At 50.4% G+C, this 16,355-nt stretch overlaps 7 protein-coding genes across 7 annotated transcripts; 3 read left to right on the plus strand and 4 right to left on the minus strand.

Moving 5' to 3' along the window:
• Positions 1 to 1,565: 1,565 nt before the first annotated feature.
• On the minus strand, positions 1,566 to 2,451 carry UREG_06407 (uncharacterized protein; the record flags this gene model as incomplete). Its single annotated transcript, XM_002583394.1, has 3 exons — positions 1,566 to 1,878; positions 2,094 to 2,120; positions 2,174 to 2,451. The coding sequence occupies 3 exons, from the start codon at positions 2,449 to 2,451 to the stop codon at positions 1,566 to 1,568; spliced, it is 618 nt and encodes a 205-aa protein (XP_002583440.1).
• A 3,533-nt stretch (positions 2,452 to 5,984) lies between these two features.
• On the plus strand, positions 5,985 to 6,914 carry UREG_06408 (ATP synthase F1, delta subunit; the record flags this gene model as incomplete). Its single annotated transcript, XM_002583395.1, has 4 exons — positions 5,985 to 6,146; positions 6,350 to 6,592; positions 6,657 to 6,746; positions 6,801 to 6,914. 4 exons carry the CDS (start codon positions 5,985 to 5,987, stop codon positions 6,912 to 6,914), a joined length of 609 nt encoding a protein of 202 aa, XP_002583441.1.
• A 772-nt stretch (positions 6,915 to 7,686) lies between these two features.
• UREG_06409 (uncharacterized protein) lies at positions 7,687 to 8,192 on the minus strand (the record flags this gene model as incomplete). The annotated part of the gene is made up of 2 exons (XM_002583396.1): positions 7,687 to 8,038; positions 8,107 to 8,192. The coding sequence occupies 2 exons, from the start codon at positions 8,190 to 8,192 to the stop codon at positions 7,687 to 7,689; spliced, it is 438 nt and encodes a 145-aa protein (XP_002583442.1).
• A 933-nt stretch (positions 8,193 to 9,125) lies between these two features.
• Positions 9,126 to 10,859, plus strand: UREG_06410 (uncharacterized protein; the record flags this gene model as incomplete). The annotated part of the gene is made up of 3 exons (XM_002583397.1): positions 9,126 to 9,173; positions 9,302 to 10,607; positions 10,762 to 10,859. 3 exons carry the CDS (start codon positions 9,126 to 9,128, stop codon positions 10,857 to 10,859), a joined length of 1,452 nt encoding a protein of 483 aa, XP_002583443.1.
• An 870-nt stretch (positions 10,860 to 11,729) lies between these two features.
• Positions 11,730 to 12,641, minus strand: UREG_06411 (diphthamide biosynthesis protein 1; the record flags this gene model as incomplete). The annotated part of the gene is made up of 1 exon (XM_002583398.1): positions 11,730 to 12,641. The coding sequence occupies one exon, from the start codon at positions 12,639 to 12,641 to the stop codon at positions 11,730 to 11,732; it is 912 nt and encodes a 303-aa protein (XP_002583444.1).
• Positions 12,642 to 14,116: 1,475 nt separating this feature from the next.
• On the plus strand, positions 14,117 to 15,283 carry UREG_06412 (uncharacterized protein; the record flags this gene model as incomplete). The annotated part of the gene is made up of 2 exons (XM_002583399.1): positions 14,117 to 14,374; positions 14,450 to 15,283. The coding sequence occupies 2 exons, from the start codon at positions 14,117 to 14,119 to the stop codon at positions 15,281 to 15,283; spliced, it is 1,092 nt and encodes a 363-aa protein (XP_002583445.1).
• A 436-nt stretch (positions 15,284 to 15,719) lies between these two features.
• UREG_06413 (FMP21) lies at positions 15,720 to 16,226 on the minus strand (the record flags this gene model as incomplete). The annotated part of the gene is made up of 1 exon (XM_002583400.1): positions 15,720 to 16,226. The coding sequence occupies one exon, from the start codon at positions 16,224 to 16,226 to the stop codon at positions 15,720 to 15,722; it is 507 nt and encodes a 168-aa protein (XP_002583446.1).
• Positions 16,227 to 16,355: the final 129 nt, after the last annotated feature.

A 16,355-nucleotide genomic window follows, 5' to 3' on the forward strand; every position in this document is an offset into this window, starting at 1 on the left:
TTAGCTACTTCGACTTGGCTTCGGGGATGTTTAGCTCAGCCCCGGTCCTTGAACTGTTGTGCTCGAATACGGAGTATGTCGGTCGCAGTTTGTTTGACGGTGGATTGGCTTTTGGCATTTCCGAATGCACATTAAACGCAAGTATCTTAGAACAGCAGAAGCTAGCGTGGTAATGCTAGTACGATGAAGCCGGAGGTTTGCCCAGTAAGACAAGCGCAAGAAAGATGGTCAATCTTTTTTTGAAGCCGCCTGTCTGCTTCTCTTCAACTGTGTACTGCATACAGAGCCTGAAAAAATCCATTTGTTTGAATAACAACTGCATTCACTTCCAATTGATGATAATAAACAAGAATCATCCTCTATTAATATTGGAGTTTCACAAGGGTCTCCTCTATCCCCTGTTCTCTATAATTTATATACAAAATTTCTCTTTGAAAATCAAATCATGAGAACCTGCAGAATGTGAGAATTTCTAGCTATATTGATGATACTGATTTAATTGAAGGTTGCCCTGACAATTGGTGGACAAATGTTGTTCCGCCCCGAACACCAGTCAGACTCCTAAAAGCATAACCTGAATTCTTATTGGAAATGTTGGTGAAAAGATTTCCTGGTAGGATACGAGTATGGTCCATGATAATCGATTGACGCTAATACTGAAAACCACTCCAGTGCCGGATCATTTGGAGGTTCAACCCGGGGTCTTGCACTGCGGGTATTCCTGTTTTCTTTTGGCTAGCCGGAGTGAAAAGACGTGTGACCGCAGAGGTGAGTGCAAGCCATATTGGCTATCCAGGGCAGAGATTGATATCTGAGCTGATTAGATTATGAGCGCAGTCATGTCCCATTAACCACAAACTCGCAGTCCAAATTTTTGGCTTTAAATAATTGACAGGTGCTGCTTGGGCTTTTTGAATTTTGTGTATTAATTATCGAACTCGAGTTGAATGCATTCAGAAGGGTTTTCCTCTCCATGCCACAAAAACCGTCAACTGCCGTCCGGATTCCTGACAACCCGGAGAAATGACGGACGAGTGCCCGAAAAGCAAGGACACTGAGGGCCGCAGATATAAACGGTTTCACAAATCGGTATTCTCCGCGTTAAATTGCTTCCGAATTTATTATCAGGAATCGATTCGAATTCGCCGAATCGGTAGCGTTACGGTGCTCGCCGGTATTGCCGCAAGGTTTCGACTCAATTTGGTTTCTCGAAGAAGTTGATTATGATTTTTTCTTTGGTACTAGTCTCCAACACCACGAAAAGGTACGAGTCAATCGTTAGAGTGTGATCAGGGGAAAACTTTTTTAAAAGCCCGCTTTGGTATCAAATACAGTGCTCTCACTATATACCCTCATGATACCCTCCTGACCAACCAGAACAAGGCCTTGGTAGTAGGATTGGGCGGCAACGTCCTGGATTGGTTGCCTACCATCAACCTTAGGGTTTTATGAACGGTGGTGATTGCAGGTGCTGTGACGGGGCACCTGCTGACAGCTCAGATGAGACTGTCTCACCGACTATAGGGTTGTCTCCCATAGCCAACGAGAGTGCTGTGGCAGGGCACTTAAAAAGAGGCTCGGCGGCGTAGCCTCAAACGCAAAACGCGGATTTCTTCTTCCCTCTCTTTCAGCTGTTTTGACAGCTGGGAAGACTCCCAGCTGCAACTGCCCGCTTCTCGGGCCAACTCCACCAGCCTTTGATGGAACTTCTCGAGGTCCTCTCGCGCATTGGCTTCCGCACGGTCTCTCTCCCTCTCAAGGGCACCTTTCTCCGCCTCAAGGACGGCTTTCTCCCTCTCAAGGAGCTGATTCTGCCCTTGGAGGTTGCGGACCTCCTCCCGAAGGGCATCAGCCGTCCCCTGACGGCCTTGGAGCCACCTACAATTTCCCCAAGTTAGTTTTTGTATTCCACAATGTGTACTAAAAGCCAATGCCATGCAGTATTATCACCAACCAATAGGCTCTTCTCAACCATCCTCTGTCGAGGATACCACCAAGCAGAAAGTCTATCAGGCTGATGACGCTGGTAAAGATTCCAAACCCATCCGCCATTTTGGAGTGAATATTGGCGATATGTCAGGAATGCAACTCACCATCGTGTGAACAATCGAGGGGGAGGTCTTGAGAAGCTGGTCAGTCAGGCAGCAGAATGCCTCAACAGGAAGGAACGCACCTGGGTTCTCTATGCCTTCCTTCGTCTCTCTTCGCTCCTTCCTCGCCCTGGTAACTTGCCCCTCCCCGCTTGCCCTTTTCGGTATTCCATTCCGCCCGCGGCAGGAAATCGGCGCCTGCTTGATGCGGCAGACTCCCACTTGCAGTCATACCAGCACTGTCCAACCGCTGGCCACAAGAAGTGCTGTATGCCGGCGGGCTCGTTTGGGGAGCCTCACTGAAACTATAGGCCGGGGGTGGGTCACAGCCAGAAGGCGAGCTTTCAATATTATATTCCATTATGAAGCACAAGTGACAAGAACAAACTCAGCAATGCTAGATGGCAAGTCAGCCCGTTATCCCTTTATACTGAACGATGGACGAAGAAAAGGTGAGGTGACTAGAGCGCCTCGAAAATCTTTTCACATCCTTTGGCGGTGAAGGCCCTAGGCTGACCTACTTACCTCAGGTTGGCAAGGTTGCTCAGATCAAATAGTTATTTCTCTCCTTTATGGTTATCTGTCTCGTAAGGAAGACGGCCAGCCATCTGCAGGACACTGTCTATTTATGTAGAAAAAATCACGCCTGAGGCTTATTAACATGAATCTGACGACTTATTCACATCATCCACCCGGTGAATGCCGCTGATGTCAGAAATGAGTTAGAAGTAAGCTTAAACCTCCTAATGAAGGGGTCATTTTTATCGAAGGAGCCTATTCTTGACCTTGAAGTTAACCAATAGCCAAAATCTCCAAGAAAGGGGAAAACCAGCTGAACATGAAGTCAAATCTCATTACTGAATCTACTGAAATCTCTGCGGTTGATATGCATAGCGTTCATGAAATACTCTGACGTCCTGCAATGATAAGAAATGCTCGGGAATTACATGCAAGTCATATTGCTAAACTCGAAAGGTATAATACATGGTCAGAGAGCTTCTACGGAGGAAAATTTCAGGGAGAACTGGTGGTCTAGTCAACACTCTAGCGGGCGCACGCCGTGCTTTGTAACTAACTGTGTTTAACCCAACCATCTTCCATGGCTTCTTCGTTCCCCTGGCATTCGCGTGTTCAACCTTGACATCATTGGGGCCTGACGACGTAGAGCTTACCATAGTTGTTGCAGCCATAAGCTACCATGGCTCACGCTTCCGAGCTCGCCGGTTTCAGTGGCCAACGTATGGTATACACTTTCATCTTGACAAAATTGTATGATTCTTTGGTAACTTGGTGGCACTGTAAATGCAACAGGTTGGGTACGGTCCGGGCCCTTCCGAATTCCGTGTAGCTCGGTCAAAGAGCATAATTTCCTGAATTGCGTAGGTATGATGTGGCATTCGTATAGTCTCCCATTGGTAATATATGGAGTAAAACCAGCAGACTCACAGCCATCGTAGTAAGCCTCAAGGCTGAAAACACTATGGCAGATATGGCATGCATGCTTAATATTGAAAGCGATGAAGTCTGGTCGAGCAGGCAGCCACGAAACTCCAGAAATGTAGACGTACTCCGTACGTCTACCAAGTAAAACAAATATACGGTGAACAGCGAAGTGCTTAACAATTGAACGCAGAGACGGGAGTTTTCTGAAAACACAGGTTTGATGCTCCAACTCCAATCCAAATGGCGAAATCAAGCCCCTTAAAGCTGTAAAATTCCACGTTGCTGACCTAGTCGAGGGCGTTTTGTAATGCTGTCCGGTGTCTAAGGTATCTTATGGGCCTGAACGGGAGTCTCTCGTATCCGCGAGGGCCCTGGGCTGGCCCTGGGTCATTGGCTGGTCTCAACCCGTCAAGGACATCCACAATTCCGTTTTTCAGATGTTCGGTCTTCGAACTTCTTGAGATTGACGTGTATAAGATCGTAGCAGCTCCTGGTGCTGCTCATAAAGGCTTTCTAGCCGGTCCTCGAGCTCTTTGGCATGTTTTTTCCCTTCCTATCCCGAAAGGCACGCTGAGATGCTTTGTTTTGCACTCGGCGTCGCTAACAAGAATCCAAAAAGACGAGCATACTAAAGTTTGGGGTTAGATGGAGTGCACATACCGGATGCATGCCGCGAAGCTTTGATTCCCCATAGGCGAGGTTGGATTCCTTCGGTCCCGTTCATGAAGTAGTTCCAGCTTGAGAATTGGATGACTAAGGCACTGATCACCACGGCAACCACATGATCGCAACTTGGCTGGACGCCTGCCGACGCAGCTTCTCACCATTAGTTGGGCCGAAACTTGCAGCCCCAGCGACATTTGGCACACTAAGCCCGACTATTGCTTTTTCCTTCATTGCGCCTAAGGACAAGAAACTCCCCCGGTCTCCATTTGATGGCTTTTCTCAGTTCAAAGGGATTTGGACTTTTCTCGGCCTAGTGTTTTCCTCCGCGATCTACCCCGTAGTAGATCAACAGTCGCGTTTCTGGACAGCCCCGGTCCACCCCAGCCCGGATTGTGTCTGCAGGTCCATCGAATTAAAAATGTCATCCTTTATTCCCACAGTGTCAGTGTGCAGCCGGAATCTTTTCCTTTCTCCGCTTGCCCCCGATACTTACCAGTCGCGACTAATGACTGTCCAAAAATACTAATATGTTGGGTTTACAGTAACGCGCGATCGAGAGGCCCATTTAGACCCCGCACCGCAAACAAAGGCACCACAAATTATCAGTTGAGGCAATTTGCAGAAGCTACGCTTGGTAGTGGAAGTCTACGAAAAGCCGTGAAATTGCCTGAAGGCGAAGATATCAACGAATGGCTGGCAGTGAACTGTATGGATCATTTGAAGAAGCTCCTCGGGCTAACACTGACGTGCTGTGGCAGTGGTTGATTTCTATAATCAGATCAATCTGTTATATGGAGCGATCACGGAATTTTGCTCCCCGCAAACATGTCCAGAGATGAAGGCCACGGATGAGTGAGCGCTCCCACGCAGGTAGCTTCAAAAACAGCAGAGAAAATTAATGGTTGGTAGATTCGAGTATTTGTGGCAAGACTCGGAAAAATACAAACGCCCAACCAAAATGTCGGCTCCGGAATACGTCGAACACTTGATGACTTGGGTCCAGAGCAATATTGATAACGAACAAATGTTCCCAAGTAGAATTGGTGCGTGCTCTGGATTCTGTTGGAGAATATCTGAACTTTCAAATTCTGACGACTTCTCCCTAATGCTGATAGGTGTTCCGTTTCCAAAAACCTTTCCCAGCCTGTTGCGACAGCTCTTTAAACGTTTGTATCGAGTGTACGCGCACATATACTGCCATCACTATCCGGTGATCGTTCATCTCGGGCTGGAACCGCATTTGAACACGAGTTTCAAGCATTATGTGCTTTTCGTCGATGAGCATAACTTGGCAAGCGGAAAGGACTTCTGGGGACCGTTAGGAGACCTGGTGGATAGCATGTTGCGCAGTGATTAAGGCGGGGTTCTCTGAATTTTTGCCGGATAAACGACAACGGGTACAGTACTGGCGGATGCATGAGCGTGGGAAAACTGTGGCGTTTGCGATATTTCGTGGATGGTCATATGGCGGATGGGATTGGGCGTTTTCTAGATGCGGACTTCGATGTACGATCAATGGCACGAATAATGATATTTTTTAACTAGTATGAATTATCCGCGATGAGTATCCCTCGCATGCGCTGCGAACGGACTGAATGATGGTGGTTCCGTTTGCTGGTCACCACGAAATTGCGAGCGCATCACGTGACGCTTTAACGACAGATGTGCCGGAAAGTCTCCATCTCAACCGTGCGAATTGGTCTGAGCGATTCAATTGCACATTGCAACGCCCATTGGCACCTTTTTCATTACCAGATCGAGACCGATTGGGATAACTCCTTCGCCATGCTGTCCGCCCGCGTTGCCCAGGCGAGCCTCCGTGCGTCCGCCCAGCAATTCACCCGCAGAGCCGCTGTCAACGGCATAAGAACCTATGCCACGCCCGCCCAAGACTCGAAGCCGCCAGTTGCCCTGTTCGGTATCGATGGAACATATGCCAATGCTTTGGTATGTAGCCTGCTCGCTTTTACTCTCCCTTCTGCGCTTTTTCACGATGGTTAGCAAATGGCGAAAGAAGCCGTCGGGACGATTTTGGCTAACCACTTCGAATCACTGGAATTCGAGTGGGTTTATAGTATACCGCATCCGCCAAAACCTCGAGCCTTGAACAGACCTCCAAAGCCCTCACTAACCTTGGTGAAGTCTTCAAGAGGGACGCCAAGCTCACCACGATCTTGAACGCGCCCACTCTCTCCCAGGGCGACAAGGCTCAGATCGTTGCCGAATTGCAAAAGGTCGCCGGTGGAGCGGGCAAGGGCGATGTTTTGAAGAACTTCTTGAACACGCTAGCGGAGAACAACCGTTTGGGGTTGTTGCAGGGTGTGTGTGAGAAGTTTGCGATGTTGATGAGTGCGTATCGGGGAGAAATTGAGTTGATCATTACCAGCGCTCAGGTAGGGATGCTGCCAGCCCTTTATCGCTATGTGTCTATAAGAGATGGTGCTAACTCCCCAGCAGAAACTCGACCAGAAGACTCTTCAGCGACTTGAGAATGCCGTCGCCAAGTCCGAATACAGCCAGGGCAAGAAGCTCAAGGTTGTATCCAAGGTATGTACTCATGCTACGCTGGCGAGAGCGTGTTGGCTAACTGTGGATGTTCAGGTCAACCCTGATGTCGTTGGCGGCCTTGTTGTGGAAATTGGTGACCGAACCATCGATCTTAGCTTGTCCTCTAAAATCGCTAAGCTTAACAAAGCTTTGACTGATGCTGTGTAAATAAACATTTCTGTCATCTTGTATTCCATCAGAAGAAAGAAATAGAGTCCGAAGTAACCTTTTTGTGACATACTATGGCTCAAAGGCAGAGGTTTTCATTTTTGAGTTGTAGTTTACTGAATGTATGTATGTATGACCATCTTGAGCTCAGCCACTAATTACCAAGTTTGTTCCCCAAGATGCTTTATTTTGGCATGAATTGTGCTATACCTTGGCGATATCTCTTACCCAGTTTCCTGCGGTGTAGATGTGATAACACAGGTGTGACTCCCCATAATTCTACATGACCATGCCATTTTCCCTTCATCAATCAATGATAAATTAAAAGTTATTAGGTAAAATACAAAAGGAAAATCTTGAAAGAATGAATAGTTAAACCCCATCCGAATAATAAAACCTCACCACTCAGCGTACATATGCATATGGTTCGTCAAAGAGTCCCAAAGGTCCTATGCCTCAGGAACAACAATTAGTCGACCACGAAGCCCCGAACAAATATATATCTTCCAAGCCCTTGGAAAGGTAAATATGCAAATCATTGGCTAGACAAGCACTGCATCGCGGATCAACAGCAACACACAGCAAAAGTTGTCAGAGTAAAATCAGAGGAACAAAAAAGGTGAACGATTGTAAAGTGCCCATATATTTTCTTTAAGCACGGGGGTATTTATATGAAGTATTTGTGCATGTTGAAACTCCCACATCGCCAGATGAATGCTGATTGATGACTGGCCTTTGTGGCCGATATATCCGCCTCGTTAATATTTATAGTCTATCTCTTATTGTCTCTCTCCGGCTCTTTGCCTTTATGACGGCCGACGTCTCGAATTGTCTGACAGTCAATGTCATCGACAGCCCTATCGTTGAGCCCATCTTCATTGTCCGTGGTGGACGGTGCTGTCGAAGCATCCGTGTACCCTTCCTCTGAGCGATAACTCTCCGAAGTGGGCGATGATGCCGATCCGAAAAGGGAGCTATCGGCATGTGGGGAGTTGCTGGTGTGGCGCGTGTCTGATTTGGATGCAGGGGACATGGATTCCTGGAGTTTTAAACGCTCCTCTGCTTCGCGGATTCTGGCCTGGAGAGCTTCCAGCTCCCAGTTCTGGATGGTGATGGTTTGTTTCCTGCAAGAGCGAATTTGTGAGCAATCGCCCTTGGATGTCGTGGAGCAAGGGCCGGGCACGAGCCATACTTCTGATGGATTTGGTGCGAGAGAGTATCGACCTCTGAGTTCAACATAAAGACGCTATCAAGCGTTTCTGCGAGGGCTTGCGCCATGGTACTAGAAAAAGTCAACGACGACATTCTTTGGATTCGACTCTGGAGCGAAAGAAGTACGGGGTACGGACGATTGAGGGCGCCCCTTGGGCTTCCACTCTGCCTCTATATCAGACATTCTGGAAATTAGATCGACGGGTGTGGTGTTTCGAAAGTTCCGCAGGATTGCAAGTCTGGAGTAGCTAGGCAAGCAGGGGTTTCGATGCGGATGATATCGTACTGTACAAGAGATTACGGCGACAAAGAGAGCGTAAGACCAGAGCCAGCTGGGGGTCCAGAGATATAATAACCAGGAGCGGAGGAAGATGCCGTTGCTTTCGATCAGCTGGTAGCACTGGGAGAGGGGAAGGTCAGGAAGGCTGGTCACGACCGTATATTAAGGGGAGCCGACGAAGTTTAGTGGTTGAGCTGATGTAACTGGCGGCTCAGCAACAAGGGCGCCTGCGAGGTCGTGCTGGCTGTTGTTTTTTGTTTTTCGGCGCCAGCACTGCGAGGAGCACAAACTATTGGAAGTTTTATTAAAGAGTGGAGGCCTGCGTATTCGTTCTATCCCCTGAGGCCTCCGGAGTGCATTCTCTCTGTCTGGATGTTATTATTTGTGTTCCCCCTTTCTCCTGCGGGCCGATCGCAGGCTATCAGTCACGTGAGACTTGGCACTGGCGCCCGTCGTTTTGCTTTCTCTTCATGAAGTTCGCGATGCCATGCAGGACGACAAGAAGCAACGCGGTTTCATCACTGGCACAACCACCCTCATCACCGCCGCCGCGCCTGTTGTTATGCTTGCGGTTTCATCGGACACTATACAGTTAGACTGAGCCCAGCTACATTCCCCGACGCGACCCTCGACCCCAGCAACAATCTCCCGTGACCCACATCCGCCATTCTGCCCTCTCCTCCTCCCAACACGTCCCCGGCTCGTCACTGCATTGGGCAATGGGGGATGCCTTCGCTGTCGTCCTACACTCCCTTCGAATCCTTTCTGTTCTTCCAATCCCTCGCGAGCTTCGATAACGACCAGAGAGCTTCTCGTCCCATCTCCCGATGCCCTCAAAAGCGACCCGTTTATTCGACAAGATGCAGCCTTTGATGTGAACCGGCTGACCCCCCAGGCGCTGGAGGAGCTCTATGCGGACCTTGTGAAGGGAGAAACTGGAGGAGAGGCATCAGCAAAGCAAAGCCCTGAACAACAGCCGCTTGTGAATGGACAGCAGGATGGGTTGGGTTCCCCGCCAAACCCGAAAAAACGGAAAGTCACGCCGCCCGGAGATGGATGCTCGCATTCAACAATAGTGTCCAGCTTGGTCTCTCGCTTATATGCGCGATATAGGGAATTGGTTACAAAGGAGATCCGGGAAGAAGAGCGGAGATATACTCAACTGCAGAATGAGCTAATCAGGGTCCATGAAGAACAAAAGGCGGAGCCTCCAACATTACCAGTGGCTGCGCAGCAGGCTCAACCTCAGCAAAAGCCTAAGCCGGCACCTGAAGATGTTCCACAACAAAGCACAAAACCAGCTGAATCTCGCGTCGATTTACAGGCTCCACGGGAACCCGGAAGTGGACCGGGAACACCGCGTGGCTTCACGAAGACCTTGCAACCTAAACATGAAGCAAATATCTCGATTCCTCCTACTTTGGATGCTGGCCGTCATGCCGCGCCACAAACCGCTCCCCAACCTGCGACCCAGTATCGCTTTGAGAACAAGACCCCGCAGTCCATGCAAGCCCATCATCAGCCTCCCCAATGGATAGCCGCAAATCAGCAACCCATCGCGAATATCCCGCCCACACCGTCAACCCAAGCCCAAAACGGAGGACCTCCCATCCAGGCTCATACACTGGCGCCGGGGTTCCCTGGAACCCCACCCGGTGTGCACATTGCGCCAACTCCTCCTGGTGTAGCCAATGCGCGAAATCAACCTCGACAGCAGCAGATTGGTCCTTCTGTGGGTATCCGACCCTCTCCACCCAAACCTGCAATGCAGAAAGGGATAATGCAGCCATGGTCCATTCACACTCCCCCACAGCGACAACATGTCTCCCCATACGCAAACACACCTCAACCTCCTGTGCCAGCTCCAAACAGACCAACCCAGACTCCGCAATCATCGAACCAAGCTGATAAAGTTCCAAACACAACGTCACAACTCCCGTTCACTGTACCTACTGGACAATTGCCCCGTCAAGCCGGCGTGAATAGCGGGCCTGGACCACTTATCGAGACTGTGAAATCAGCTCAAAATATACCCTCCTCGACTCCTATAAACGTGAATATACCATCCTTTTCTCAACGACCCGCTAGGTTATTACAGAGTTCGAGGCCTCGGACTCCGTGGAAAAAGTTGGATGCCCTTCAAATTCCCAAGCACCCAGGGTCCCCTGTACGGCCAGGGCCTGAGGACATAAGTCCTATTAGTGAGCCGGAATTATCACCCATGGAAGAGATCTCTTACACTGGCCAAAGCGTGGAAGGACCCAAGGCGAATTTAAAACTCCACCCAACGGGCACCCCAGCGCTTAGAAAAGGTCGAAGTAACAGTCCTATCTCACCGTCCACCATACAAACTAGGCGCCGTGGGCGATCAAGTACTGTTCGCGAAGATGAATCTGAAGGCAGCAAAGTCAAAAGCGAAATACCTAGTACTCCTGTTGGGACTGATGATATAGACATGGATAGGCGATCTTCAGGAAGACATAAACGTTCATCATTGAGCGTATCGGACGAGAAGACTAGGTCCAAACGAAAACTGGCAGCGACAGAAATAATTGCCGCGGAAGACTCCCACACGCAGCCACAGCATGTTATTTGTACTCGGAACTTTCCACGCACATGCGGGCCCATCATGAACGATATTGCCGCTCATAAACATGCGTCCATTTTCGCGAAACCATTGACGGAACGAGATGCGCCGGGCTACAAGGACCTTATTTACCGGCCCCAGGATATCAAATCAATTAAATCGGCCATTCACCAGGGAAGCAAAGCAGTGGCGGCAGCCTCGGAAGCATTGAACGCAACTGGAACGGATAGTGATCTACCTGGAACATCAAAGGGAAATGGGCTTGTTCTGACAAGGACTGTTGAACTAATGCCACCAAGAGGCATCGTCAATTCGTCTCAGCTAGAAAAGGAGCTAATTCGAATGTTTGCAAACGCCGTGATGTTTAATCCAACGCCCGAAAGCACGTTTGGAGCTGCATTCCCCATGCGAAGCGACTTTGCGTCCCGCGAACAGACGCAGGCGTCCGAACCGGAGGAAGGTGGCATTCTTCATGATACATTAGAGATGTATGAAGATGTTGAGAGAACTGTGTCAACATGGCGCGCGGCAGAGCGGGCTGTTGATGATTTGGGGAATAAAGGTAGCGCCTCGACTTTGAGAGGATCTGCTACCGACGGCAATACAGAAAGCGTGGATGATGGAAAATAGACCTGTGCTCAGGTGTTCGATGTACCTATTATATGAGCCCGGTTGAAATGTAGATGAATCCCTTGGCCATCCATAACGTCACTTGTTGTTTTAAAAGCTGTGATGCTCATGCAGCAGATGGAATGGTAACATCCGGTTTAGTCCTTCCTAGACCATCCTTGGCGTAGAAGTCCATTGGATATATACCGTTATTCGCAGTATCCCAACTCTCACGAACGCCCAAAGCAACAAGTGCCTCATAAGGGGTGAGCAACGGTCGTGGAAACGCGTAGCCCCAGTCAATACTGAGCCTCGGGCAGGCGATCTGCACCCAGCATTCAACGTCAGGCATCGTGGCTAGTTTCCCAGGGAATATCTCGCTAAGTAGCATGTTGACAAACGGGATGCCGCGATCGTTGAGATGCTTTTCAATAAGCGCCATGGTGTTGGGGTTTCCTTGCCGGCCAAGCGCGCCGAGTATAATCCCCCATTTCTTCGCCGACCGAGCGGACCGTATCGCGTCCTTTCGGAGCGTTTGCATTTCCTCGTGGTCGTATCGTTCCCGACTCAGCGTCCTCGAGTATGGATCGTAGCGATACGCGGGAATGGACGGGTTGTGTATCATTGCGGACTCGAGATGAAAGCGGCCATCGCCTAGATACAGGAGGATGTCGACCTCGTCTTTGGGCAGTTGGGGAGAGGTGCAGCCTAGAATCTCGCCCTTGCTAAGGGGCATGATTTGAGGCACCAGGATGCGGAACCCGGCCTTCTCCAGGACGGATCTGAGGCCGTGGAGGGTCGCGTTAAACTGGATGGTGCCTACCACGGCGATTGTCTTGCCGGCGGGAAAGTTTCGCTCCAGGGTGGCGATCAGATGCTGCGTGTCGATGCTGATGTCGACGAAGATGTAGAGGGTTTTGATGGTGGTCACATCCACAGGAATCAAGCAGCTATGGGCATAGTGGACGAGTAAGTCACAGCCCAGCGCTCTTGCAGTGTAGTCATCGATGCAGCATGCGCCGTACGTCACATCTCCCATGATCAGGGTTTCTATTCCGGGGCAGAATTGTGTCAGGATGTCTGAAATCGTGGTTGCGAAAAGGAGGAGGCCCTCTGGAAATTGTAGCGCAACACGCTTTGCGCCAGAGGTTCTTATGCGGTGGATCGTCTTGGGGATTTCGAAGGAGTAATTTCGAGGGAGAAGGGCGATGGCGGCCTTGATGTCTTCGTTGTCCAGAATGTCGGCGGGGATCTGGTTGACTGCGCGCGGGGCTCGGCGGGGTTGAGCTGGACGGAGACACATTGTTAGCGACACGCATCCGCGAGAGATGATGATGATAAGAGTCTCGTACCGGGCTGAATCGCAGTTGTGTGGACTCCTGGACTTCCATCGTCCCGCGCTTGGGATTCAGCGGCTTTTCTGCCCACGAATCTCTTTTTGGGTACTCTTGGTCGGTTCTCACTGCTGGTGGGGGACTGCCCGGCGGCCTGTAGATTGTCTGTCATATTCATAGAGAGAGAAACTGGACTGATGGTAGTACGTAGATCCGTTCCTGTAAGCAGTCGTGGAACGTCCCTGATCCCAGGCCGCGATGATGGATCCTGATATAAAAATAAAAAGTTGGGACCAAGCTCAAATGCAAAGTTCTTGGCGATGGAGATGGCCACCGTCCTGGAATTTGATATTCGCTACATAGTCTGCATCTACGAGTTCGATGTATGAACATAGTAAGATTTAAATTCTCTCGCCTAGTTGCAGATTTGTATTTGTAGTGATTGAAATGGATCGGGCATTACTCGTGGAGACTGCCATTTACTCCTCTACAAAACGCTTCGATCGGAAAATGACCACCTCCAGACACCGCATGCCAGCCCTTTATCTCCATCGCTTCCGCCCTTCCCAGTCCTTGACACTTGCTGGATCTCACCCTTCATCTGTTGGTGATGCTTGACTCCGAGTTCACGGACCAGTGGCGGCGGCTAAAATCGGTCAACGGCGGCGAGGGACCGACTGCCGCGACGGAACCGGGGAAGTCGGGCGATCAGCGGCGGGTTCTTGGACGCGAGATCACCAGAGGGATTCAAGAGAGGTGCGGCCATTGTGTGCACCGGTGCGTTGATATGGCCGTGCTGTAGACTTGTAGATAGCGCGTCAACGAGATATTCCAATGACACCATTGTTAAATCACGATCATGCCGGCGCTAGCCAGAGAGTAGTGGCATAGATCGCTTCGGCCCTTCGCTCCTCGAAACCGTGTGCCCGGTGCGAAGTCCTCGGGGCTTTCACCTGAATAATCATCGGAGCAATAACTAACTAGTTAATATTTTTCACAATTGCCGTGGCGTTGTCTCGCTTCCAGGCAACAGGTCATGGCCTTGCAACTCGTACCTCTGGTTGAGCAGAAAACTAATCTTCCTCCCAACATTTCGGAGAGCAGTTATCCCTGCATACTCGACTTGCGGTTCTGCTTTGCTGTTTTCGAAATCCCTTAACCTTCCTTTGCATCGAAGATTATGCTGTGTTCCAGAGCCGTGCGTCGCCTGCCGCGGCGGGTCGTGTCCGCCAGGCAAACTGTGCGCTGCTTAGCCACTGAAGCCAAACTGTCACCGGATTTTGTACGAATCGTCGAGGTTGGCCCGAGGGATGGGCTGCAGAACGAGAAGAAGGCCATTCCCCTAGAGACGAAGATCGAACTCATCGAAAGGCTTGCGGGCACGGGCGTACAGACCCTCGAGGCTGGCTCGTTCGTACCGGCGAAATGGGTTCCCCAGGTAAGAGACTGAGTGCACGATACCAACTCGACCAGGGAACTCTTCTCTTACTGATGTTTTTGCGCCTGGTGCTAGATGGCAAGCACATCGGATATTCTGAAACATCTTTTAAAATCACCGCCCAAGACATCCAATGCCGTTGCTTTCAACTACCTAGTTCCCAACATCAAAGGACTTGAATCGCTCGTCTCAACCGCCGAATCTGAGGGCTTTTCACTCTCTACCGACTCCTCCGCCTCTGCATCTTCTTCTACCTCTCTAGCTGCACCGCAACATACTACTGAAATCTCTCTCTTCGCCGCCGCCACCGAAGCTTTCTCCAAAGCCAACACAAACTGCACCATCGCCGAGTCCCTCTCTCGCATCGGGCCCATTGTTGATCTCGCCAAGAAGAAGAACATCCGCGTCCGTGGCTATGTCTCCGTCGCACTTGGCTGCCCATACGAGGGACCGGACGTCGACCCGCACAAAGTCGCCGAAATCACTGCCTCGCTGCTCTCCATGGGTGCCGATGAGGTCTCCGTCGCCGACACAACGGGAATGGGCACAGCCCCGAGGACGCAACGACTGTTGAAAGTGCTTACTGCAGCGGGTATTGCCCATTCGGACCTTGCCCTGCATTTCCATGATACGTATGGACAGGCGTTGGTTAATACGATAGTGGGTTTGGAGCATGGAATTCGGGTGTTTGATAGCAGTGTTGGAGGCTTGGGGGGATGTCCGTACTCCAAGGGAGCGACTGGCAATGTTTCGACGGAGGACCTGGTGCACACGCTCCACAGCCTTGGAATGCAAACGGGCATTGATCTGGAGGAGATGTCCCGGATTGGAGATTGGATCAGCAAGGAGCTTGGTCGGCAGAATGATAGTAGGGTCGGCAAAGCTACAGTTAGCAAGCTCAAAGCATAGTTTATCTTGCTTTCATTCAGCTTCGGCTGAAGAATCTTTAATGAACGGGCTGCATTACATATATACATAGTGTTTTATAGTACAAATGTGAGATGAATATGAACATAACCAGTGGCCACCTCATCACCACAGACTTCCTTGTATAATTCAAACAAACATCTGATCACGGGGTATATTGCCTTCTATTCGTCACGTATCGACAATCGTGCGTATCTTGAACGCCCGGTTCGGAACAGTCGCGATTTGGCTGGGGCTCTTGGGCCATCTCGCCAGGGAGAGGATATGGAGACAAACTTCCATTCCAAAGGCCTGCCCCCTGGATGCTCTCGGTCCCGGGCTTTCAATACCATTCATTCCCTTGTTGAAAAACAGTTTCTGACAACCTCCAAAATACTCCCAATCCATCCTGCACTCGTTATCCCACCCGGATCCATTCTCAAAAATCCGTAACCCTCCCAGAATAACTCCAATCCCCACCGGCACCCCATCTCAACGGCTCATTCTTCGGGCCTCCAACCTCCCCCGTCTTTGGATTCACATCCCCTTCAAACTCCGGCTTCACGCCCTGCCGTAAATCCGGATGCAACTCCCCTCCATCGTCGATGCGGAGCTTGTTTTCTTGATCGGTGCCAGATGCTGCAGCTTCCCCCGGTTGGTTTACTTTGGGAGGTGTGCGAGGCGTGCTGAACGCGCCGGTGGATTGACGCTGGAGTTTCTCGAATATTTCTTGCTCTTCTTTGGGGAGGCGGGGCGGAGAGGGACCGGTCTGGAATGGGTTGGATTGGTTGAGGGGGTGAGCGGTTAGGGAAAACGCTCGGGCTGGAATAGTGGATAGCCGCTTGACGGTCAGCGCCCGGAGAGATAGCGTAAACATATCTGCGCCTTTTGGTCGAGCAGTGAACCACTGAGCATGGAGGATCAGGACACCGGCCGCAAAGAGCATCGCAAGAAGTTGACCGCGCTTGTGCTGAGTCATCTTCTGAGCTTAACTAGTTATCGATAAGAATCCTTGGCTGACTTTTGATCCCTGAAGCTTGAGAGTCACAGGGGAGCTTCCATCCATCTCATAGAG

Source organism: Uncinocarpus reesii, genomic scaffold (genome assembly GCF_000003515.1).
Source record: "Uncinocarpus reesii 1704 scaffold_4 genomic scaffold, whole genome shotgun sequence".
NCBI lineage: Eukaryota > Fungi > Ascomycota > Eurotiomycetes > Onygenales > Onygenaceae > Uncinocarpus > Uncinocarpus reesii.